The following is a 27,730-nucleotide window of genomic DNA, read 5'->3' as shown; positions in this document are numbered from 1 at the left end:
TATGGCTCAGACGCGGTATGGATTTGGGGAGTCGTCGCAGCTCGAGCCTGCCGGCCATTATGGCACAGACGCAGACTGATCAGCCGCCCCATTTGGGGCAGGCTAAGTGCGTTACGGGCGTGGGTTGCACCATTCGGGGCATCCAACGATGGCCGAGGATTTCTCCACGACATTAACGCTGGGGGTTATACCGCCCCTCCTCGGTCGCCAGAGCCCCGTTTTAGGGTGTGCCGCGTCGCGGAGGGGATGGCAGTTGGTCCGTTCCATGACCTTTACCACCTCGAAGGCCTCCGCTGTGCTGAGAGGGAGATTCAAGTCCCTGCCATGACCCTCTGCCAAAGGATCGTGGCCGCCGCCCGAAACAGTATGCTACTGTTTCGTCGGCCTCCCCGCATGTTAACGTCGTAACAGGCAGCTTTTAACAGCCAGCACTGGTTTGATCGCCAGCGCCGCCTACCGGCCAAGCGCCCTCTGGCGCCCACTGGTTACGGGCCGAGTTACGCGGGCTACAAGCTTACGCACTTTCGCCTTTTCCAACACTGTTACTACAGCTGATCTAACGCTCAGCTGGGATGATATGCCACTTAGTGCGGGCCGCCACATTGGTAAGAGCAATTGCCAACGCGTTGAAGAGAAAGTGAAGAAAGGCTCTCGGTGAAAGAGCCACCCCCACTTACCCCTGCCGCCGGAGCTGTGGCCATCGAGTGGACCCTTTGCGCAGAGCACCACGGTCCTAGGAACGGCGGACCGGGCATGTAGGTCCGACCCATGTTCATCCTACAACTTCACATATCACTAACACTTTTATTCGTACTAGGATTGGCCTCTATTCCGCCTCCCTGGGGGAGCGCCCCGGAAAACACAACCTCACCGTTCAGCGTACTACAACTTCTCCACTCTTGTGCAGTGGACTGTATTGAATATGTATGTAAATGTAAATAAATGCTAGCGGGAACACAGTTAACGAAGAGGAATTGAGAACTATTGGAATTAAATTCTCACTGTGGCTATTGCATTTATTTATTTATTTAAACACACACATTCGGATTTTGGCACAAATGTAGAAAATGAAATTTGGATTTGGAATTGGAACTTATTATGCTGCCGTAGTGTCGGATCAATCGGACTTAGGATTTAGACAAATCATACAGAGAGATTAAAACGAATTGAGCTTCGCAAAACCTAACTGTATGACCGGCAGCAATAATATATTTGAACTTATCTTGTGCGGTGTTAAAGCCACCGGAGCTGCTGGTGGATGAAATCCGGCTCTGATGGACCAAATGTTGGAGGGGGGCGGCTTTAAGCTGAAATGCACTCGAAATAAGAACACGTAGAACTTTCGGGTTTTTACGCGACGTGCGTCGATATGTTTATTGTAGTAGGAGTAAATTGGTACTGAATACAAAGAACAACAACTAAAGCTAGGGAGAGCGGATTAGAAGCTCTAGGACTGGAAGTCCGGAGGAAGAGGGAGAGAAAAGGAGAAGCTAGGGAGAGCGGATTAGAAGCTCTAGGACTGGAAGTCCGGAGGAAGACGGAGAGAAAAGGAGAGCGTACGGGATCACACTGCCTCCCGATATTAAACGCCTTTCTGGCGTGAACACCCAGCTTGACTGCATGTGCAGCAGACAGGCAGTGACCTGTAAGAATACCCACTAACATTCTGCAGTCCTTCCGAGAAAGATGCAGCACGTAGTGAGTGAGTTTCTCGTTGTGCTCTTTGCCCATGATTTTTGATATTCTGCCGGTTGCGGAATTACTCCTCCACCTGCTTTTTGCGCTTTCGTCAGCCCGTCTCTCTAGCTCGCTTTGGAGCGTTCTTAGGGAGATAGGGACGTTTTCTGTTCTGTCACTCGCTAGTCCAAAGCCTTCCTTTGCAAGTTCGTCCGCGGTTTCGTTACCGTCTATGCCTTGCTATACTCATGTTGGTTGAGAGTATAAAGTCTAAGAGGGACTCACCTCTGTCGATCATGTTGGGGCTCCCCCATACGCAGTGGTGCGCGTTGGCGTCTGCACCCACGAGCAGTTGCTGGTCCTTCGGGCTGGCTTCTATCAAGCTCATGAGTTCTTCTGGTGGGGCCGTCCTCTCGTGTGCCATGTAGCAAACCACCAAAAGGCGCTTTTTCCCACTCTCTAGCATCACCACGGTCAGGTCATCAGAGCTGTAATGAGACATAAGGTTAGCGTGTAGACCCTTCCGTACAAGTACGGCGGTTCTATTCCTGCTTACCGTTGATGGATGGAGCAAATTGTAATTTGCGGACTTCAGTCCGGCGATGGCATTGCCTGAGGCGATCCATGGCTCCTGGACCAAAGCTATGTCGGCGGATCCTTGCCCCATGGCTATGAGGAGTTCCGCCGACGCGACCATGCTCTTATGGAGGTTGAGCTGCAGCACCCTGAGTGTCATGGGTACTGGGCTCACCTCCATACGACGGGTTGACTACTACGGTCAGATCACCGACTGCACTTTGCCCCCTCTCCTTGGGTGATGGGGCCGCAACGTACAGAACCTTCGAGTCCGCTGTTGGGTTATCCGGGTTCTGACGCTGCAGCAGCTTCAGCGCCCGGTCCGCTTTGATTGCGATGGGGAAGAGTACCTTCACTTTTGGAGTGGATGGGATTAGCTCCCGGTCCACCACCTCTAGCTTGGCTCCCTCCCACAGCGCCTCCAACTGGCAGACCGCTTGCGTCAGCCACTTTCTCGTCGGGTCATCCATGCACTTTAGGATTTTGACCCCATTTAGCCACCCAGCGCCATCGAAGGTGGGCATGGGAGCTTCGGGATCATCCTCCATCCGTGCGTACAATGACTCAACGAGCCGCGCATGCACCATCCACTGCGCCTCGGTCATTTTGCCGGCTTCATCGCTTCTGTCAATGAGGGCCACGATCAAGTGTCGTTTGATCATCTCACTGACTTTTGCGGTTTTTTTTGGGCTTTTTCGCCATTTTGGGAGGGCCTGCCTCCTTAGGCCCGCGTTGTCGCATGCTTCCCGGTGCGTCCATAGAGGCGCTTTCGGTTGAGCGTTGCCTTTTGTTGGCAAGCGTCTCCTCCACCTTGTTGGCGAATCCGCCAGTCGATGTCATGTGGGGGAGTTTGGCGAAGTGAAGCCTCCCCTGAGCGATTTTCTCCTCAGCCCAGGTAAGCTTTGCCTTCTCCTCTGGGGATAGGGCGGCTTTTTCCTGGAGCCGATCCTGGATGCGGAGGGCAGCCTTGCACAGCGCCTTGGCCTTTATTCCCTCGCTTGACCGCTTTGGCCCGTCCCTGCGCTGGGAGCTGGTGTCTGGTTTCGGTGATTGCAGAAGCTGCACGCTCTCAAGGTCCGAGTCTGTATCGACTATGGCACGAGAGCGGCTCAACTTCCCCTGTGTAGTTTTTTCGGCAGTAGCATTGCTACTGACATGACCTGCTCCCGTCACATCAGAGGTGTAACCGCTGGCGACACGCAGAGAGGATTGCTCCCCCCCGTGCCCGCCGGTGGTAGCGGTCACGCCTTCCACCGACGTTTGGGCTGACATCCCAGCCCTGGTTTCTACCTTTAAGCCCTCCAGAATGGTTTCTTTTTCAGGGGTACCACCCACTTGCGTTTTATGCCTTCCGCCAGGCACCTCCACCCATGGCTAACGGCTCACTTCCTTAGGCTTTTAAGGGCAGAAGGAGTTGAACCGTGTCCTTTGCTAGACACTGTATTATCGCGGACGGGGCAAGCAGCAATGCATTACCCGTGTCCGGGCTAATATAGTGCCCATTGCCCAGCCGGCACCCTCGGGGAGGGTTGAGATGGATGTTTTTCAATATTTTTGCATCATTTTTGAGATATAGCCATTTTATATTTTTGCAGAATTTTGGTAAAAAATTGTATGAAAATAAGGCGACTATATCTTATACTTGTAATAGGAACGATCAGGAAATTAATAGGAATAAAATTTTAACTTCGGTGCTTTTCAACGTATTTTCATCTACTCTGAGATATGAGCTTTTTTTATTATTTTAGAATTTTGGTATAAATTTCATAAAAATCAGACAACTATATCATATAGCTCCCATAGGCGCGATCGGTTGATGTAGAGAAAATGTAATGCCGGGAATGTAAAACTGTAACTGTCAAACTGTAAGTATAGGTAAATTTAATGAAACTCTGTTTTGCGTGTATTTTCAACATTTAAATGTATAATATAAATATCAAAACCAATCTGCAAGGGTATAAAAACTTCGGTGTGCCGAAGTTAGCTTCCTTTCTTTTTCTATTTTAATTTATTTTTCTTAAATTTAGGGCAAGGTTTTCTGATTTGCTTCGTTCAATTTCTTTCTTTAATTACAGGCGAATTTTCTTAAATTACGGGAGAATTTTCTTTGTTTTGCTGGTCAACTTTTCGTAAAACTACGGCGGATTCTTCCTAAAATTTTTTCAAATTCCACACGCGTGCGCATACAATTCCCAACTGGTTCAAACGTCTCTGGCATAAGGTGACGGTGGTCGGCAAACACTTTGTAAGAGCAAGTCTCTTTTGCAACACCAAAAGTGTTAGCATTTTGGCCGCCTTTGTTAATTTTTTTTATTTATTTATTTATTTTTTTTTTTTCGAGCGGGGTCCCGCTTCCACCTCCCCCCCAACCGACCGAGGGGCGCAGCCGCGTGACGTACGGCACGAATCGCGAATTGGATAGACGCGGTGAATGAAGGAAGAAAAGAACGAGGAAACGTTACGAGAGAACAAAAATAAAATTTAATAAGGAAAAAAAAATATATATAATATAATAAAAATATATATATAAGTAAAAACGCATGCAAAATAAATATAAAAAAAAAATATAATATAATGTAACTAAATAATAACTATGTCGAGAGAGGCTGTAAATGAAACGAGCGTCTGACGTTGTTGAGTTGATATTTCAAACTACATTTTATTCGTTCAAATCCTATCTTAAATAGCTAACATGAGAGTGTACATTATTGATCTTAGTTCTAGACCCACGCATCGGACAGTTCCCGATCGTGGGAAATACTCTTAGTGCGATAAGGGAGCTCACAGTCACCCGATAGCACATATGGTATCTTAAACAAACCCAGACAGCTCGCAGGAGGTCATATTTCGGGTTGCTTGTATTTACGTAGGTCCAAGTGGCGGCAGTAATTATAGATAGACAAATGCAGTACATTGCTGCAAAGATTTAGTTCCTAACATATACTTGTTCGTGTGTTCTTTCTGAACAACTACGATAAATAAATAAAAACGCATGCAAAATAAATATAAAAAAATAATATAATGTCACTAAATAATAACTAAGATAAATAAAAAAGAACGCATGCAAAATTAGACTACGGTGATACACTACGAGCTAACTCAACAAGTATTAAAGTTTTTAGTACAGAAGGGCTGTCGCTACGAATTATAATGTCAGAGAGGCGGTTGTAATCCGTACATAAAACCCTAAAGGGTTCATATACTTCAAACTCCCGCCTACAGAGATTTAATACTAAAGGGATAAGGGTTCTAGATGTTAGTCGGGGAACGCGGAAGTTAAGCTGCTCAAAAGAAAAGGGCTCTCAACATCACCGTTTATTAGGTTATGAAGGAATACGACACCAAGCATCGATCCACGGTTAGCTCATTTTTAAACAGAACCTATTGAGTTCTGTCACTCAAATAGCTCAAAATCCATTTAAGAAGATCGACAGGAAACCCGATTAAGTCAAGCTTCCTTACAAGAAGAGAGTGAGATTACCCGAGTCAAAAGCTTTACTAAAGTCTGTGTAAATCACGTCGGTTTGAAAGTTACGTTGGAAACCTCTAATAACGAAAGAGGTGAGTTCCAGGAGATTTGTAGTGGTCGATCTTCGCCTCATAAAACCATGCTGACATGGAGAAATTACGGGTCCTGCGTGAACTGAACTCTACAGCGAATTAAATAACTCTTATAACACTGCGCGTTTAGCACGGTGAAATTCGACCGAGCAATAAGATAACTTGAATGAACAGTAGGAGAACCGGTACGTTTATAACGATTATAAAGCCTAGACTTAACGGTTTTTAGGCGCTCTTTAGTGAACCAAGGTGGTTTACTAGACACCGACGGATAGGTCAACGGAACACACGATGCAAAGAACGCATTCATGGCACTGTAAAAAATATCCACGGCGGACGCCATGTCAGTGCACCTGTAAAGTTCAGACCAATTAAATTCAGAAATCAAGATATCTAGCCTATGAAAGTTTGCTTTACGAAAGCAGCGAACTTTAGTGGCTAAGCGACTCAGATCAGGTTTGGTCTTTACGACAATTCCCAAATCGAAAGTAGGATGGTAAGGATCTTCGGGAAGCGTCAATGGATCGACTCTTGTTAAGTTTACACCTACAGGATCAGAGACGAAACACAGATCTAGTAGGCTATTTAAAGGATTTACAACATGGTTGACCTGGGACAACGAAATGTCAAGCAAGCCATCTATGAGGTCATGCTGTGCCGCAGTTTGGAGGACATTGGACGTACCATCTGATGACCAACGAGCTCCAGGTATATTGAAGTTTCCTAGAGTTACTAGTTGGTCTCTATCCGAAAGCATGTTGGAAACGGCCTGAATTGCCGAAAGGTGTTTCCAATAAATAGGCTTTTCAGCAGATGGAGGAACGTAAGAACAGGTTATATAGATAAAACTACCTGGAAATGATAGTTTTACACAGATAAATTCAATACCTGTGAGATCGTCCAGTTCGGAAATAAGGGTGGAGTCAACGGCAATTAAAACTCCACCACCTCGCTGGGAAAGACGGTCCAATCTATAAGTTGTGTACTTACCCGGAAAAATTTCGGAGCTGAGAATCTCCGGCTTTAACGGGGTTGTGGTAAACACAATCACCTGGGATGCGAACGAAAAACTATCAGAATACAATTTAGAGAGCTTGCTGCTTAAGCCTCTAGTGTTCTGATAGGAAAGTAGGAGGGAGGTATTTAGTTTTTTGGCACTGCCGTGACGCCCGCTGTCACTGTGGTTTGTGCCGGCCGTGAAGGCCGTTTTTTCTTTATTTTTACCTCGAACTCCTTAACTACAGCGTGCTCGGGCCAGAAGTCACCAGAACAAAGTTTGTCAAAAAGCTCACGGGAGACACTTATCTTGAAAGATGAGATATCTTTGGGGTATGAGAAATTGAATTTTTCCACTTTCACATTTTTGGCTTGTATTTTGCTCAGTATATGAGCTAGTACACCTTCCGATGCGAGATCAGGGTCAAGCCGAGAAACAAATATTGTTTTTAGTGGTGGAATAGCGGTGATGGTCTTTGGTAATGCAGCATTACCGACTTCTGCTAGTGGTTCAGCCCTAGTTTTTCCCTTTGGGATAGCTGAGAGTTTTTTTAAAGTCTGCGGTGTCAGAGATTGAGACCCCGCAGCGGACTCAACTGATAATACTGGGGGATCTGCTGCCATTACTGACCCGGCTCCTTCGAATGCCGAATCTTTAGCCGTTCCCGATCTCAACACCATTGGAGTTGGCGTCAGTGTCGGGGGGTGTGCCGAGGGAGTGTGCCAAATCTTTGGCGGCTGGGGTTCTTTGGCGGCTGGGGTTCGCCCAACTGCAGCCGACCAGCAGCCGATTTTTTGCGCTTTGGTGACTCGCTTAGCAGCTTCATGCCGCTAAATTGAGAGTCCAGCGCTGTGAACAGGTCATTTGCTTTGCGAAAATTGACCCTAAGTTCATTAAAACCGCTTTTGGTTTGCCGCATGAAGGATAACATATCCTTCTCCACCTCACGACAGGCATGGCAAAAATAGCGCAAGCCATTTTGCGTCAGCGATACGGCCCGTTAAGCCTAGACACAGCATGAACGACCGCATCGCAAAGCCAGCAGTAAAGGGCGGGCTGATCTGCCAAAACCTCCTTTTGGCAGCCTTTAATATCACAAATAAGATTTGAAACCATTTTCACGAACCTTTAACCACGGTGCGCAGATAAGCAGTACCGAAAAAAACAAGAGAGCGGAAGCGTAAGCGTGGGTGAGTAGAGAAACACGAAAGCTTTGGAGCCGGTTAAGTGCTGCTGCTAGAAGCAAATAAACGGGACACCACAAAGAGGGGACAAGAAAAACGCAAAAACTAAATGTGATTAATTAAATGTATATATTAATTAAACACTGAAAGCCGCATGCACATGCACTCGCGTAGCGAAATGGCAAACTTACGAATTGTATTTTAACAATTTAAAATTTGGACCCCGGTGGTTTAAATGCAAAACAACACAAAAGTTCGGAGCGCAAAACAAAAACACGACCGTTCGCTATGAAAATCAAAAGCTATTTGTTTTTGGTGTAATACAACGACAAAAAATATTATTATTATTAATATTTATTAAAAATTATTTTTTACAACAAAAATAATATTTTTATTGCTTATTTACAATGCAAACAAATACAAACAACAACATAAAATTGCAATTTCCCTCACTTACCTTCAATTTTCCTACATTCAAGAGAAATCTTTCTAAATGTAAGAAAAAATTCAACTTCAATTTGCGGAAAATTTTCCCTATATTTAGGACAAATCTTATAAACAAGGAAATGTTTCTTCATTTAAGGAACATCGCCCTAGATTTAAGAAAATTTCTTTCTTTCTTTTACGGACATTTTTTCTCAAATTTAGGGCGACTTACCATTGAAGCCATTTTAATGGCGAATTTCTAAATGTACGGGCGAAAAGTGTCTTTTTTAAGACGATTTTAAGTAAACAATTTTATGAGTGTACTAGTATACGATGTAGTATGCATCCCAGTTTAAACCGCGTGAAGCGAAAAGTTCTTTTGAACCGATTCTATGCGTTTACTGTAGGGCTACTAAGGGCTCTATATCCAGATATATTCTAAGATAGTTCCAAGTGAAGTATATAACAATTTTGTTACACAGAAGTCATTGAATTCCTTTGAACACCGTTTAATGAAGCCAAACACACCTCTTGCTTTATTCACCATGCACGAAATATGATTGATGAAGTCGAGCTTTGGAACCAGACAGATACCCAAATCATCAACTATATTAATTTTTTCCTAAGAGCAGCAGTTCAGCGTATAATTCCCAGGCTTAGGAACGAGCTATAAAAGTTTAAAAAGTTCACGCGGCACGCGGTTTTGGAAATTTTAAGAATCTGTCTGTAAGTCGGACTGGGAAGCAGCGTCCATATATTGCAGACAAAGTTTGACGTCGCGACGTTAGCGTACATAAGTACTCTGGAGTTAGTTAAAACTTTGTTAACAATAGGTGATCCAAAGGACTTAACTCTTAAGTAAACCAAGGAGGTTTATTTAATGTTAACGGCTAGTATCACGGAACACATTCAGTAAAAATGAATTAATATACCCCTTTAAGTACTACGGCGTAAGAAACAATTAAACTGAACATCGGTGGTTTTTAAGTAAAAAAACACGCCAAAATTTTGAAGCGTAAAACAAAAACACGACCGTTCGCTATGAAAGTGAAAAGAAATTGTATGTAGACAATTTTTCTCAAATCAAAAAGAGTAATGAAAACCAAAAATCAATTGTGGTTTTTAATATATATATATACAAATGTAGTTCTCAATCTTAACATCTTATTTACGGTAAAAAAAAAAAGGAATATTTGGCCCTGTGCATGTTGGCAGAGGACAAAGGAGCGTTTCGCGTACTTCATGGGATGCAATTATTGATTTCGATTTGTTTTTTTTTTTTACCCTTGCGAAGTATTATACTTCCAAGTTTTCAACGCAGAGATGGTCGATCCTTTAAAGAATATACATATATTCTTGATCACCATTAGTAGCAAAGCCGATTTAGCCATGTCCGTCTGTCCCTCTGTCCGTTTCTATGCAAACTAGTCCCTCATTTTTATAGCTATCTAAATTAAATTTTGCAGATAGTTTTTAACTATTCTCGCAACTATGCACAGTGGTCGCTGCCTTAGGCCAAAAATTGTTTTTAAGCTATTCAAGCGAAACCCCGTTTTACTATCAGCTGATTGTCCAAAATTTACCAAGCACTATGGTCTGCTTGGCATTTCTTCTTCTTCTAAAAATATATTGACAAAAGCGTACTCATTTTTATGCATTTTCAATTTGTCCGCAGTGGAGTGCACAGACAAAGTTTAAAAATCTTAAATATATTATAAAACGCTGTTAAACCAAAAACGATTGGAATAGATATGGTAGATAATAATATATACATTATTTGTTTCGTGTAAATCTTTGTTAAAAAAGTGCGTCTATTTAGTTCGTATATGTTGTGCGTTACAATGTTTATGTATTTCCCCCCGGTTGCCCCCAAATGAAATGTATGTATGTGCCGTTATTTACTAAAATTTAAAGATTATAAAAATGTTTACTTCAGCTGCGAAAGCCTACCGCAGGACATTTGCCACTACAAAAAAATTAAACTAATTTTTTAGTCAATAATCCGGGTTGTGACTTTCAATTTTGATAAAAATCGCGAAAAATTTTTTAAAATGAAAACGTCATCTGAGTACCTTGGGGCACTTATCCTTTATCGAATGCAATAAATTGTTTTGATATCGGATGATTTTGTGGACAGTTAGGATGTACACCGAAAATAAACTTTTTTTGTGGGGATATACCTAAGTCATATAGCTGCCTTAAAAACGAACCGGAAAATTTGTGAATGTAAAACTTTAACTGTTAACCTGTAAAAATAAACTGATATAATTATGCTCTAATTGTAAACTGCTAGGGTATACACACTTCTGAGTGCCGAAGTAGCTTCCATTCCTTTGTTTTTTTTTTTTTTTTTGGTTCTTTTTGTATATTAATTGTAATGACTTATTATACCCTTGCAGGGTATTATAATTTCAGTCAGAAGTTTGCAACGCAGTGAAGGAGACGTTTCCGACCCTATAAAGTATATATATTCTTGATCAGCATCAACAGCCGAGTCGATCTAGCCATGTCCGTCTGTCCGTCTGTCTGTCTGTCCGTCTGTCCGTCTATCCGTCTGTCCGTCTGTCTGTCTGTCCGTCTGTCCGTCTGTCTGTCTGTCTGTCTGTCTGTTTCTACGCAAACTAGTCCCTCAGTTTTAAAGCTATCTGAAATATATAGTCTTCTATATGCTCTCACTGCTATATATGTCGGAACGGGCCGGATCGGACGACTATATCGTATAGCTGCCATACAAATGTTCGATATATTTTTCGAAAAAAAATTATAACTTTGCTGTTTTTCAATATTTTTACACCATTTTTTAGATGTTGCCATTATATATTATTTCTGAATTTTGGTAAAAATTTTATGAAAATCGGACGACTATATGATATAGCTGCCATAGGAACGATCGGGAAATTAATAGGGAAAAAATTATTGCTTCGTTGTTTTTCAACGTATGTTTATCTACTCTGAGATATAAGCTTTTTTTATTATTCTAGAATTTTGGTATAAATTTTATAAAAATCGGACAACTATATCTTATAGCTGCCATAGAAGCGATCGGTAAATGTATAAAATATGTAAAGCTGGGAATGTAAAACTATAACTGTCAAACTGTAAACATAATAAGTATAGGTAAAATGTAATGAAACACTGTTTTGTGAGTCTTTTCAGCATTTATATCTATAATATAAACATCGAAACCAATCTGCAAGGGTATACAAACTTCGGCGTGCCGAAGTTAGCTTCCTTTCTTGTTTATTATTTTAATCATTTTATCTCTACATTGACCAACGCAATTTCCATACATTTTCCTAAGGTGCAAACATTTTCCACTGCACAATTTTAAAATATACTGTGACCGCTCGTGTGTTATCGGTCATCTTATATCTCAAGTGTATATATTATTGAGTATAGATATATGCAGGCAACTGCTAAACAAGCCACTGCTTTTCCGGCTCGATTCTTTTAATTATTATTCTTATATGTATATGAGTTCATGTGTGAATACAAGGATTTTACTCTACTTTTACTATAGGTGTGACTTCACTGTTATGTCTCTTCAACAAAATAAAATATTGCGCATGATTTTTTCTACCTTTCGCCCAAGGGCTGAGGAAACCGGCAAAAAGCGAGCCTTTTGCCAAGAGAGCATGACAAATATTTGAAAGTAGAAAATTCCACTGAAGGAATTCCTGTGAAGCGTTAAACATTTTGTTTTACTCTAAATATATGGCATTTGCCAGGGGCAACTTTAAGGGTTAGACATAAACAAAGTTAAACAAGAAATGTGCTTATTTGTGAATCCATTTAAAATTCAGTAATATTTACAACAATTTTAAAAGTATCTTAAGACTCTTACTAGTCGGCCTTTAAAAAGTGGGTGGTAGTTACTACTAACAAGGAACTTGTTCGTCCAACGCTGGGGATGCGCACTAATGTCAGGCTTGGATCTACCTCGCGGTATGTCAGGATTCGTTCTAGCTACTACATTTAATTAGTGCGCCTTTTCAAAACAAATAGTAAAAAGAAACGAACGGATGAATTGATAATACGGATGCACGCCGACATATTTAAAAATAAACTAAGGCTTTTAATATATATTAGAAAGTTATATGGCTTTAATGCCCTAAGTCTTTACCCATGACATATTACATAAAATTCTGCATTGTCACTAGGCCGAGTATTAAAATATTTCCAGCACATATTAAAGCAAGTACTCTACAATCCCTTATAATAATTTATTCACAGTTTACTTGCTTAATTTATATTCATTAAAAATTCGATTTATGCAAATTCAGTTTCATCGATTTTAAACTAAATTCAATTTACAACCTATCAAATTACATCTTTCTAATTATTTTCTAATCCATATTTATATTTATTGTTAAGTAAGTAATTACAAGTATTAATAATTTGAAAAGGCAAACCATAATTAAAGGAATTAAATTCAAGTCGAGAAATACTAATTTAAAAGGGACAGTAAAGCTGCATTTTCATAGCATGATATAATAAATATGCATTGTTTTTCTTTTTTTTTACTTTGCCAATAATTATTTAAATATCAACAATGAAAATAAAATCTTTAATCCAAACAAATATACATATATAATTTTATGCAATCCTAGCGGGTCTTAGGAAGCATCCACTGCACTTGTAATAGTTCGTTGGACACCCTTTATGGTTTGATTAAATTTATAAAACTACAAGAAAGGAAGCTAACTTCGGCACGCCGAAGTTTGTATACCCTTGCATATTGGTTTTGATGTTTATTTTATAGATTTAAATGCTGAAAACACTCACAAAACAGAGTTTCATTACATTTTACCTATACTTATTATGTTTACAGTTTGACAGTTACAGTTTTACATTCCCAGCTTTATATATTTTATACATTTACCGATCGCTTCTATGGCAGCTATAAGATATAGTTGTCCGATTTTTATGAAATCTTATATCTCAGAGTAAATAAAAATGCGTTGAAAAACAACGAAGCTATAATTTTATTTCTATTAATTTCCCGATCTTTCCTATGGCAGCTATATCATATAGTCGTCCGATTTTCATAAAATTTTTACCAAAATTCTGGAATAATATAAAATGGCTATATCTCAAAAATGATGCAAAAATATTGAAAAACAGCCAAGTTATAATTTTTTTTCTAAAAATTTATCGAACATTTGTATGGCAGCTATATGATATAGTCGTCCGATCCGGCCCGTTCCGACATATATAGCAGTGAGAGCATATATAAGACTATATGCAAAGTTTCATTCAGATAGCTTTAAAACTGAGGGACTAGTTTGCGTAGAAACAGACAGACGGACAGACGGACATGGCTAGATCGACTCGGCTGTTGATGCTGATCAAGAATATATATACTTTATAGGGTCGGAAACGTCTCCTTCACTGCGTTGCAAACTTCTGACTGAAATTAGAATACCCTGCAAGGGTATAAATATGTCAAGAGACAACAAAGTTATAACTCTTATTGTGTTACTTTTCAATCCCATGAGCTATATGATTTATTTCTCATTTGACCTTTTTCCACTGGTCTTACATAAACCTGTAATATAAAATGGACCATATGCTAAGTTTATTGAAAGCTCGAAAACTAAGAGACAAGAAGAGAGGTAACACGTCTAATGATTTGGAAAATCACATTCAGTAAAAATTAAAATTAAATTTAATTAAATTAAATTAAATTTATCTAAATTAATAATTAATTACACAGGTACACAGCCAAAAATTTCCACGAACCATTTCAAGTTTTCCATGATATTTGGGTGCTCCTGAGTAAAAGTCCCATACAAAATTATTTTCCATCACCTACATGTTCCGCGGTATACCTAAGAATAAAAAACCGATGTATGCCGACATTTTGAATTACGTGGCCTATATAATTGGACTTACCCTTATTATTTTCGGTAGGACCTACTCTCAATACATCACGGCACTACTAAAAAAAAATCCCAATCGTGAACCATTGCCCATGTCTTTGGAATTCGACGCCAAAGTTGAAACTCCCAAAATGTTCGACATTTCTGTGATGAAAAAACAATTCTGAGAATTAAATCTTATATGGAACTAATTTTAAATATTCATTGAATCTATTGTTCATTGTATTCTTTAATTTCGGTTTAAAGCGTTTTCATGAGGACATTTTATTGGATTTATTAAACGAATAAAACCGCTTTTTTGGTTTTATTATCTACTCCTATTTGCTGCCAAATTTCAAATAAGTCAAGGCAACCTATAAAATGGTAGTAAAAATGTATCTTTTTATATATAACTAGAAGACCCGGCCACGCCTTGCTGTGGCTAACAAATGAGTATATCACAAAGTTATAGTAAATAGCATGTGACTCTTAAACTTATGAATAAGGTAGATAAGGAAAATAGTCTTAAATCTTTTACAGTAATATTTATTATTTTAAATTGTAAGTACTTTAAATTTCTATTTGATTTAGCACTAATCGGTGCACAATATTTTTGGATAACTTGTCTTTAGCTAACACAAATATAACACACCTTGAGACTTATTTATAGACACGGCAAAAGATAAACGAATTGAAACTGTAGCCTTTTTTAAAGGGTATGGTAGATTCTGACGGTATCATTGGAATACGTGGCAACAGGACCACTGTTTCTTTAAACTAAAATGGTTGATTCAAGTAATTTTCCGGTGATCTTTTTGATGACTAAACGCGTACCGTTGCATAGTTGAGGGGGATTATGGGTTATCGAAGATTATGTGGTGGCATTTCCAGTATATCTAGTGAATTTAAAAATTCAGTTGGAAAATTTACACTTTCATTTTCATCAACAACAGAAAAGATTGACTGTGGTGTCTGAAAGTTAATTTCGTCAACATCAACATTATTGGCTGCCAAAATCGCACGATGACTTAACCAGTTATCTATATATATAAAAATCAATTGCTGTTCGTTAGTCTCGTTAAAACAAACTAAAGAGCGTAAAGGATCTGGTGGTGGGACCAATTGTGGCAATTTTACTTTGCCTTCAGCACAACATAATCCAGTAGATTCACCAGTGTATTTTAACGCCTTACAATATTTACAAATTGTTTTCATTTCCCCAATTGTTACTGATTTGTCGGCACAATAATCAATTGCCGGATCATAGTGGAATGCAGCTCGGTCAAGAATCACAGGAGCACTGCGTCTGCGGATTCGCTCAATTTCATTATGTCTAGCTTGCTGTTGTTGCGTTTGATGTGCACGAACTCGTTGCATTCTAAGCCTATCTCCTACATTGTCACTCACTAAAGAACGCAATTCTGACATAGCAATACGACTATTTTCTTGATCTCTCTGTCTCTGGTCATCAGTGTGGTTAGCACGTGAGGTAGCTCTTCGCACATTTGATTGACTACGACGACCTACGTTAGGTCGTCTTCTCCTCGGCATCGTAAATTGTAATTGAGAAAATTTCCCGTTTATTTAGCAGTAAAGTGTCACTATCACAAAAAAGAGCACATTACTTGGAATGTCACTATCACAAAGGATCACCAAAGTAAAGAAAGTTCTCGCGCACGTAGCCACAAAGATAGAAGGATGCACTCATAGATATCGTAACTCGTAACACAATATAATATCGTAATACTTTTTTCCGTGCTCTGACTGAAAAGCGACAGACAGGATGGATACTTTTTTCCGTGCTCTGACTGAAAAGCGACAGACAGGATGGATTGACATATTAGTTGGTTGTCAAATCTAATGTCAAATATTATGATTGCGTTCAGAAATTTAACTTAAGATTTATAATTTAACGTTTGTGACAAAACTTAAGATTTATCTTTCGATTTCTATATAGTCTTATTAAAAACAAAAGACAGATTAACAACTGAAGTTAGCTAAAATTAATTTTCTCGAAGCTATATGAAGCTGTGAGACTATGCAATTTTGTCGCGTTCGCGATTCACTTTCACTTTTGTTGAGTTTCGGAACGCGATATTAGATCCTCCAACGCGCATGCGAATTTGAACTTTATACAGCAGTCATGCCCAGCCCATAGCTCTTTGTGCTCGCATTGTTTTTGTAATTGCTCTTTAGCATAGGCAGAGCAATCGCCGTATGCATGCACGGCTCACTCCATAAGCAAAGGAGATTACACAAACAATTTTGCGTATTCTCTTCATTCTCCACGTCTTCGTTGATCTCGGCAACAACACTTTCATAGGCTTCACCGTTATCTCGCTTGTCCGAATGTAAATTGTTGTTGGATCGCCGAAAAAAGTACATCGCGAAAAATCAGTTGTATTTTGCGTTGCGGGCAAGATGTTTGATATTGCAGAATCTAATTTTTTATTTTGTAAAAATTGCTATGGTGAGCCCCAATGCATTGTTAAAATGTATTTTCATGTATTTTTATTACTTCCGATATCTTAATTTGAATTTACTTTCATTTTTTTCAGTGCAGAAATTTGAAGTAAAAAAAAACTTTTGCGTAAATGTATTTGTGTTTTCATTTATATGTATTGGTGCGTTGCTCTGCCATAAGCAACGTTTGGGCACCCCTGTTATACAGCGGTAATAAATTACAAATTGACTCTCCATTTTATTTAGAAAACGTTTGTATGGGAAATAGAAAAATACTGTTTTGAGGATTTTCCCGGCAATTATTCGAATTTTTCTCACCTTTTAAACCTTCCCTAGACCTCCACGAATAATTCAAGACCAAGATAAGATAAATCCGTTCAGCCATTCTCGAGTTTTAGCGAGACTAATGAACAGCAATTGATTTTTATATATATAGATAGAAGATAGATAGATATAAATTTATAAATTTTGTTCTTTTTGACTAAACTTAAATATGTAAGGATTATCGCTGGCTACTAAGCTGTCTTAAAAATGTTATGTTCGGAAGACCTTTTTATTTAATATAAATCTAAATTTATATTATATATAAAAAGATACATATTTACTACCATTTTATAGGTTGCCTTGACTTATTTGAAATTTGACAGCAAATAGGAGTAGATAATAAAACCAAAAAAGCGGTTTTATTCGTTTAATAAATCCAATAAAATGTCCTCATGAAAACGCTTTTAACCGAAATTAAAGAATACAATGAACAATAGATTCAATGAATATTTAAAATTAGTTCCAAATAAGATTTAATTCTCAGAATTGTTTTTTCATCACAGAAATGTTGAACATTTTGGGAGTTTCAACTTTGGCGTCGAATTCCAAAGACATGGGCAATGGTTCACGATTGGGACTATTTTTTAGTAGTGCCGTGATGTATTGAGAGTAGGCCCTACCGAAAATAATAAAGGTAAGTCCAATTATATAGGCCACGTAATTCAAAATGTCGGCAAATATCGGTTTTTTGTATTCTTAGGTATACCGCGGAACCTGTAGGTGATGGAAAATAATTTTGTATGGGACTTTTACTCAGGAGCACCCAAATATCATGGAAAACTTGAAATGGTTCGTGGAAATTTCACAAAGTTTGATTTTGTGTTCCTGTGTTATTTATCTAAATTAATGTAAGTTATAAGACATCTGATAAGTAATTTGAACTTATGTGAGCATTTGTAGCAAATCTTTAAAGATAAGTGCTATCGGAATAGCTGCAGTAAGAACAATTATCAGGTACACCAGATGGCCACCGCAACGCGTAGCTTTAGAAAATTTCATGTTAGCTTTCTAAACTAGGTTTTCTACAAAAAAAAAATGCAAGCATATACTGAGCAAATATTTTGTACCTTTAAGGCACACTGTAGATTTCCCAACCGGTGGTAAAATTCACAGAGTTTTTAAAAACGAGCATCCTTGAGTATTATTTTTTGTGAGAAGGGACAGTGCACTATAGGGGATTTTTCCATGTTTATGGAATTTATTCTTTTTATCAAACTTTAAATATTTCATATTTTTTTAAAACATCATTTTCAAACATCTTTAAAATACATGGCTCTATAAAATGTAGTACCAGTAATGTGCACTGTTAAGCCTATCTATTCACTGTTAAAGTCGGCTGTTGTAGCCAAAATGCACGTGCTTGAAAAGAGCCATTTTTTATTCGGTTACTTTGAAAGTGCGAAACTTAAAAGTAGTAGCACTTTTTAATTAAAGTTTTGGAGACCAATCATACTGGTAATTATTATGTGTTGTGTGTACTGATATATATATCTGTGAGTGTCTTACTGATATATTGCGATTTTTCAAAGTGTTCCTCTAAGGAAATTTTTTTTAAATATTTAACTTTAAAGAGATCTATAACAAGAAAGGAAGCTAACTTTGGCACGCCGAAGTTTGTATACCCTTGCAGATTGGTTTTGATGTTTATATTATAGATTTAAGGGTCCATTCTGGTTAGTTGGGCCAAAAAATAGACAATCTTTAGGAATTTTTTTTTTTGACAAAGGAAAAGACATAGAAAGATCAAACTTTGCATGTTTATTTTTCATAGTTTAGAGATGATTTAGCACAAATTTTCAAAATTTTTAGAGCATGTCCTGAAGCAGGACACAGGACGACGTGAGCCTCTGCAAAAAAAGGTACCCCTCTGGCGACCGTCAGGACGTAAAAATCGACTGAAACAAAAAATTCAAAGATGTTCTTGTTTAGTATTAATGTGGTTATGGAATGACTACAATTATCAAAATTGAATAAAAAATAACAAAAAAATGGCGGAGATTTAAAATTACTTTTTCGTTTTTCGTGAAAATTTTCTTCACTTTTTATACCCTTGCAGGGTATTATAATTTCAGTCAGAAGTTTGCAACGCAGTGAAGGAGACGTTTCCGACCCTATAAAGTATATATATTCTTGATCAGCATCAACAGCCGAGTCGATCTAGCCATGTCCGTCTGTCCGTCTGTCCGTCTGTCTGTCTGTCTGTTTCTACGCAAACTAGTCCCTCAGTTTTAAAGCTATCTGAATGAAACTTTAATTTAATTTAATTTATTGGTAAATAATTTCCTACCGCTACAAGTTAAAAACTTATAAATTAGTGCGATAGTCACAGCGGGTCAATTATAAAATTTTCATATCTGTCTTAAAACTACACAAGATTGAAATACATGCATGTCTTATTCTAACAATTTGAATGTCCTTATGTTTTAATTGAAGATTCATTTTATTATGTCTAGTTTATGTTTTCATTTCTATAAAACTTTATTAAATTATTCTTAAATTGCGGTGTGCTTCTTATTGATTTTAAATTTTGAGGAAGTTCATTCCACAAGCGAATAGTGTGAATAAAAAAGTGGCGTTCAGAAGACGAAAGATTATGCCGAAAATTAATGAGATTATTGGTTCTTGCTGATGTTCCAAATTTTAGTTTTTCAAATAGATAACTGGGCTCTCTGGTATTTATTACCTTATGCAAAAGAATTAGATTTCTGGTATTGCTCCAAATTTTAAAGTTAAATCCGTAAATGCTATTGGCCATTGCCGTAATGGGATCACCTCGTTTAAGACGAAAGATTATGCCGAAAATTAATGAGATTATTGGTTCTTGCAGATGTTCCAAATTTTAGTTTTTCAAATAGATAACTGGGCTCTCTGGTATTTATTACCTTATGCAAAAGAATTAGATTTCTGGTATTGCTCCAAATTTTAAAGTTAAATCCGTAAATGCTATTGGCCATTGCCGTAATGGGATCACCTCGTTTAATATTGAATATGTATCTTGCAATGTTGTTAAATGCAACGTTTAATTTGTGTTGGGAGGCAGCATCACAGTTCCCGAAAATTTCTATCCCATAACTTAGAGAAGGTATGAGATACGCCTTTGCAATCATAAGCCGAATATCAGCCGATAGGTACTTTTGTGTCAAGTAGAGTTGCCTAAGTAGGCCGTATATTTTCCCGGATACCCTTATGACATGTGCACTCCATGAAAGGTTATTAGTCATGGTAATACCTAGATTAACAACTTGCTCAACATACTCAATACAGCTATTATTAATACGAAGACTATCTTTTACTAACAATTAAACATTTACATTTTGACGGATTAAGGGAGAGTCCATTCATGTTTGCCCACTCACTAATATTTGACAATTCAAGGTTACATACATCTACACAGTCAAAAATTCTAGCAACAGGACAACTAACATACATTTGAACATCGTCAGCATACATATGAAGAGAACCATTGGTTAATACACTCGGGAGGTCATTCACGTACATAGAAAACAGTAGTGGACTAAGAACAGAGCCTTGAGGTACACCTCGCGTCAAGATCATATCGTCAGATAGTCCAGTGTCCGTGATCACAGTTTGCGATCTGCCATATAAATATGACGAAATTAATTTAACAGCAGTGTCCGCGAATGAGAAGAACTTTGAAAGCTTCGTACATAAAATTTCGTGGTTAACCGTGTCAAAGGCTTTGCTAAAGTCCAAAAGAGTTAATAACGTCACATGTTTGTCATCAAGTTTTTGTCTAATGCTCTCAGTTATATCTATTATTGCAGTGGTACAACTTCTAAATTGTCTAAAGCCAGATTGGTTATTGCACATTAGTTGCTCCAAGACTTTGGATAAAAATGGCAGTATGGATATCGGCCTATATTCGCCGTTAGTTTTTGGGACAGGAACAATTTTGGCTGATTTCCAGCAGGTAGGGAAACAAGACATAGTCAAAACGGAATTGAACACATATGTTATTTTGTCTAAAATCTTTGGCAATATAATTTTTATAAATTTTGGATGAACATTATCAAGCCCAACAGCACTCGATTTTACAGAAAGGACTGATTCTAGAACGTCACACGGCGAAACACACATAAAGCTAAAGCTATTATCACAGATATTATTCACAGTCATGTCCAAATAAGGGTTAGTCAATGTTTCAGGTACGTTTGATTGCAGGAATTTTCTGTTGAGATCATTGGGGTCTATGTCTAATTTGCTATTGTGGTTTGATTTTCCGATTCCCAACATTTTAAGTTCTCTCCATTTTTGTTTCATTGTCATTGTACTGGTAAATTTTTGAGCGAAATAATTGCTCTTTGCATTGGCAATCATCAAGTTAGCAGTCATTCTCAAAGACTTAAATTCGTCATAGTAACTTGCAATTTTGTATCTTTTCCAGCGTCTATAGGCAATATCGCGTCGATTGATCATTGCAGCAATACCATTATTGAACCACAGATTATCTTTGGCTTTAAGAACCTTTTGCTTAAGTGGCACAAACCTTTCGTACATTGAGTCAATGCAGTACGTTAAATAATGCAGTTGGGAGTTAACGTCACTAAAATTGTACATAGGGTTCCAATCATAAGTATCCAATTCATGACTTAGAAGTTCAAAGTCAATGTTCCTAAAGTCCCTATAGAAAATTGTATGGTCAGTTAGTTAGAAAGCCGGCACTGAGACCTGGTCATACAGAAGAATTTTGTCTGTATTGCTGACAAAGAAGACATCTAGAAGTGTATTTGAATTCGTCGTAAAATGTGTTGGGAGAGTCTTATTTACTAGTTGTAGTCCAAGACTTTCCATTTCAGAGTTTAATTGTCGTTCCCTTAGCATATCACTATTCAGGTCCCCAGTTATTAAAACGTCATTGTATTCAGAACATAAAGAAGATACCTCGTCAATAAATTCACTACAGTCAATCGTTCTGTGAGGCCTGTAGACACATCCAATGAGCACATTCGATGAGTTTCCACGCCCATGTACTTCCAGGAAAAGATATTATATTGAACTGCCAGAGGGTTGTTTGATTACTAATTTGGTTTTTAAAGTTTTCTTAATATAGATGGCAACCCCTCCAGCATGCCCCTCGCGGTCAGATCTATAAAGGTTATAACCTTCACATTCAACTAGGACATCACTAAGTTGAGGGACAAACCAAGTTTCACTAACACACACAACATCAACATTAGATTTAATAAACAAATACCGGAACTCATCAATTTTTTTGCATAAGCTTTGAGCGTTAATATGGCATATACGCAACCCTTCTTTTTGTTTTGCAAGAACCCTAATTATTGCACTACTACTCGCTCTGGATGCTGTTAAATCAAAGCTATTGAATTAAAATAATAAATTAAACACACACGCAATTTAAGAACTATAAAATAATTACAAAAAAAGAATTCTATAAAACTGATCTCTCTTAAAGAAATTAGCCTATTATACCTACATAAGAGACAAATACTAACGAAAAAGAGTTCCCTCTCTTAGTTGCTCTTCAGCACTTCCAGCAGACGAGATATCCAGAGATAGCGATGCATTAGCTTGCAGGTCGTGGAGCTTCTGCATGCTATCAATACGCATTATCTCTGCGTCGGCTCCCTCGTATTGGGTGACGTTAAAAATTGACTGAGATAGGACGGTCGCCAGCTCGAAAAACGTAGTTTTCCAGAAAACACGTTTAAAGTTTTATGCTTGCTCTGTAGCTGCTTTGAGTCGGCCGGTTCGGAGGCTCATAACTTTTAAACTATTACGTATTTCGATTTGCTCTTTTAGTATGATGTTCTACACACTTAAAGCTATCGAAAAATGCAAAAAAAAAAATTCGAAAACTCTCACAAAACAGAGTTTCATTACATTTTACCTATACTTATTATGTTTACAGTTTGACAGTTACAGTTTTACATTCCCAGCTTTACATATTTTATACATTTACCGATCGCTTATATGGCAGCTATAAGATATAGTTGTCCGATTTTTATAAAATTTATACAAAAATTCTAGAATAATAAAAAAAGCTTATATCTCAGAGTAAATAAAAATGCGTTGAAAAACAACGAAGCTATAATTTTATTTCTATTAATTTCCCGATCGTTCCTATGGCAGCTATATCATATAGTCGTCCGATTTTCATAAAGTTGTTTCCAAAATTCTGAAATAATATAAAATGGCCATATCTAAAAAATTATGCAAGACAGACGGACAGACAGACAGACGGACAGATGGACAGACGGACATGGCTAGATCGACTCGGCTGTTGATGCTGATCAAGAATATATATACTTTCTAGGGTCGGAAACGTCTCCTTCACTGCGTTGCAAACTTCTGACTGAAATTATAATACCCTGCAAGGGTATAAAAATATATGTCTTTGTATTGCTGTACGTCCGATATATGTTGTAGAGGCATTCATTCTAAATAATAGACTATTTGTTTCAATGTGCACAGGTATCTTCGATCTTTCAACCGCTGAGCTCTATGAAGTATGGCGGAAGGCGCCGGACAAATTTTACCAAGGAACAAGAAAGGAAGCTAACTTCGGCACGCCGAAGTTTGTATACCCTTGCAGATTGGTTTTGATGTTTATATTATAGATTTAAATGCTGAAAACACTCACAAAACAGAGTTTCATTACATTTTACCTATACTTATTATGTTTACAGTTTGAAAGTTACAGTTTTACATTCCCAGTTTTACATTTTCTCTACATCTACCGATCGGTTTATATGGCAGCTATATGATATAGTTGTCCGATTTTCATGAAATTTATACCAAAATTCTGAAATAATAAAAAAATCTTATATCTCAGAGTAGATGAAAATGCGTTGAAAAACAACGAAGCTATAATTTTATTTCTATTAATTTCCCGATCGTTCCTATGGCAGCTATATCATATAGTCGTCCGATTTTCATAAAACTGTTTCCAAAATTCTGAAATAATATAAAATGGCCTTATCTCAAAAATATTGAAAAACAGCCAAGTTATAATTTTTTTTCTAAAAATTTATCGAACAATGGTATGGCAGCTATATGATATAGTCGTCCGATCCGGCCCGTTCCGACATATATAGCAGTGAGAGTATATAGAAGACTATATGCAAAGTTTCATTTAGATAGCTTTAAAACTGAGGGACTAGTTTGCGTAGAAACAGACAGACGGACAGACGGACAGACAGACAGATGGACAGACGGACATGGCTAGATCGACTCGGCTGTTGATGCTGATCAAGAATATATATACTTTATAGGGTCGGAAACGTCTCCTTCACTGCGTTGCAAACTTCTGACTGAAATTATAATACCCTGCAAGGGTATAAAAAACCAGGCACCATAATCATTATGTTATATTATTAACAAGAAAGGAAGCTAACTTCGGCACGCCGAAGTTTGTATACCCTTGCAGATTGGTTTTGAGGTTTTTATTATAGATTTAAATGCTGAAAACACACAAAACAGAGTTTCATTACATGTTACCTATACTTATTATGTTTACAGTTTGACAGTTACAGTTTTACATTCCCAGTTTTACATTTTCTCTACATCTACCGATCGGCTTATATGGCAGCTATATGATATAGTTGTCCGATTTTTATGAAATTTATACCATAATTCTAGAATAATAAAAAAAAGCTTATATCTCAGAGTAGATAAACATACGTTGAAAAACAACGAAACTATAATTTTTTTTCCTATTTATTTCTCGACCGTTTCTATGGCAGCTATATCATATAGTCGTCCGATTTTCATAAAATTTTTACCAAAATTCTGAAATAATATTGAATGGCCATATCTAATGGTGCAAAAATATTGAAAAACAGCAAATATATCGAACATTTGTATGGCAGCTATATGATATAGTCGTCCGATCCGGCCCGTTCCGACATATATAGCACTGAGAGCATATAGAAGACTATATGCAAAGTTTCATTCAGATAGCTTTAAAACTGAGGGACTAGTTTGCGTAGAAACAGACAGACAGACAGACAGACGGACAGACAGACAGACAGACGGACAGACGGACATGGCTAGATCGACTCGGCTGTTGATGCTGATCAAGAATATATATACTTTATAGGGTCGGAAACGTCTCCTTCACTGCGTTGCAAACTTCTGACTGAAATTATAATACCCTGCAAGGAAATAAAAATTAAATGGTAATGTTTATGTTTAAATTTTGTTATTTTATTTTTAAAGATATGAGTAAAAAAAAAAAAATATGTTAAAAAAAATAAGATATAGTCGTGCGATTTTCATAAAATTTTTACCAAAATTTTGGAATAATATAAAATGGCTATATCTCAAAAATATTGATAAACAGCCTAGTTATAATTTTTTTTCTAAAAATTTATCGAACAATGGTATGGCAGCTATATGATATAGTCGTCCGATCCGGCCCGTTCCGACATATATAGCAGTGAGAGTATATAGAAGACTATATGCAAAGTTTCATTCAGATAGCTTTAAAACTGAGGGACTAGTTTGCGTAGAAACAGACAGACGGACAGACAGACATGGCTAGATCGACTCGGCTGTTGATGCTGATCAAGAATATATATACTTTATAGGGTCGGAAAGGTCTTCTTCACTGCGTTGCAAACTTCTGACTGAAATTATAATACCCTGCAAGGAAATAAAAATTAAATGGTAATGTTTATGTTTAAATTTTGTTATTTTATTTTTAAAGCTAATCATAAGATATAAGTAAAAAAAAATAAAATATGTTAAAAAAATTTTTTTTTTTTCAAAAAAATAAAATTTAAAAATAATGATTATTTATGATTTTTATGTTCTTTGTATCAAAATAAAACTCAACCGTAGGTTACGGGTTCCGTGTTAGCCACCCTACAGTACTAATTTCGTAATTTGTAGTCCTTTTTATTTTGTTTTTTCCAATATTTCTTGTTGTGTCCAATACAGAGGGAGGTGTAAAGACAAGCACACCTCAAACGACACAACCAAAGCACACTAAAGCGGCGGCAAGCCAAGCTAAAGCGACCGGCGAACACGGGAAGACAAAACCGTGGACCCACCAACAACGAAAGGCGCAGGCAAGCAAGGCCCATTTCATCCTCGCCAAAATAGCGAGGAATGAAAAGGAGGGCAAAGCCGACCCGCGCGACGCTGCAGACAAAGCCAGATTTCTAGCAGTGATCGAGGAATACGAGCGCCACGAGAAGGAGCACCTAGAGACGTCTTTGCCTCCCCAAGCAAAGCGCAACCGCTCACAAGAGGTGACGAGAGCGCTCTGAAGAGATCCAAGGACGCTAAGGGAGCACCGAGACCGACCACTTTCGTCAAACCCGCGAAAAAGTTCAGCGAGGTGGCCAGAGACAGCCTCGCAATGGCACTTATCGACGAGCTCAACGACGATGGGCGCCTTCTGATGGAGAAATGGGAGGAGGTCGAGACCCAGTTGGCGGAGATGGTAACCGACAAATTACTGTCCGAGCCAACGGGCCAGTCACCCTCCTTTGACTCCTCGGACATGGTTAGGGGGCACCGGGTAATCAGGTGCGACGATGAGTTTTCGCGGGACTTCCTGGCGGATTGCGTTGCCAGACTAAGCAAAGCATGGAAGGGGATTAGCATAAAGCTAGTCCCCGCCAAGGACATCCCAAGGAGACCTAGAGCTTGCATCTGGTTGCCCAAGGGGCTGTCTAGCCATGAAAGGGTGCTCAAGACTCTGCGAGCGATGAATAAGGGAGTCGACATGGAGGACTGGGCCATTCTCAGAGCTGAGCGAGAAATGAAGCCCAGCCAGCCATACCTGTTCCTAATTAACCAGCGCTGCCTAGAACAGCTGAAGGCAGCAGACAACAAGGTCCGTTACGGCATCAGGAAAGCCAAGGTGAAGGTCTTCCTAGACGAACCGGACGACATTCTGGAAGATGAAGTCGAGGACGCCAATAAGCTGCTGAACGGTTTGGCGATCGACGACAGCACCCCCAACACCACCCCGATCTAATGCCGACGGTCGTTCAGATAAACCTGAAGCGCAGCTCCCACGCCTCAGCTAATCTGGGGATCCTTCTCCGGGAGAAGGACATCGACATCGGCCTTATACAAGAGCCATGGACAAGGGACGGACAAATCTCTGGCATGGCCATAAAGGGATACACAACATTGTACACAAACTCGACAGGTAGGCCTAGGGCGGGTATAATCATTTGTGAAGAGATGGCTTTTCCGAGTGGTGGAGTAATATTTATTGGATATGTTAAGGGGTTTTACAGGATGAACTTAGGAACTTATATCTCTGCTTAATTAATTCTGTACCTCGTCCGCTTCGTTCTTTCGTTGCTCTTCTTCTGTCGTATTGTCGCTATCGGTATCGTATCCTATCGTCTACCTATCGCTTATTACTATAGCTATCGTATCGTTTGTATCCAGGGCAACAACCAGCCCGTTACATTCGGCCTCTCCTGACATCGTAGCGTCCTCGCGAGATTATTGGTCTGATTCGTCGTCTTCGTCGTCGTCATCCTCATCTGGCTCATCGGGTGGAAGTTCGCACCAGCGCTTCATCTTATCAGATGAATACACTGACTTGTAGTGTCTCTGCTTTCGTTGTGCGTGTGGGATATCTTCAACTAGATATCGGTCGTTGGGCAGCACCTTGGATATGATGAAAGGACCTTTGTAGCGCGGCTCTA

General features: G+C 38.6%; 1 protein-coding gene across 1 annotated transcript; it reads left to right on the top strand.

Annotated features, from left to right (window-relative positions):
* The first annotated feature begins 6,415 nt into the window (after positions 1–6,415).
* LOC121502826 (uncharacterized) lies at positions 6,416–27,042 on the top strand. Its single transcript, XM_070283924.1, has 2 exons — positions 6,416–6,494; positions 26,255–27,042. The coding sequence occupies exons 1-2, from the start codon at positions 6,416–6,418 to the stop codon at positions 27,040–27,042; spliced, it is 867 nt and encodes a 288-aa protein (XP_070140025.1).
* Positions 27,043–27,730: the final 688 nt, after the last annotated feature.

The sequence above is a fragment of the Drosophila kikkawai genome, chromosome 2R, assembly GCF_030179895.1.
Source record: "Drosophila kikkawai strain 14028-0561.14 chromosome 2R, DkikHiC1v2, whole genome shotgun sequence".
Taxonomy (NCBI): domain Eukaryota; kingdom Metazoa; phylum Arthropoda; class Insecta; order Diptera; family Drosophilidae; genus Drosophila; species Drosophila kikkawai.
Note: the sequence above shows the minus strand (reverse complement) of the source record. Positions and strands in the feature narration are given on the sequence as shown.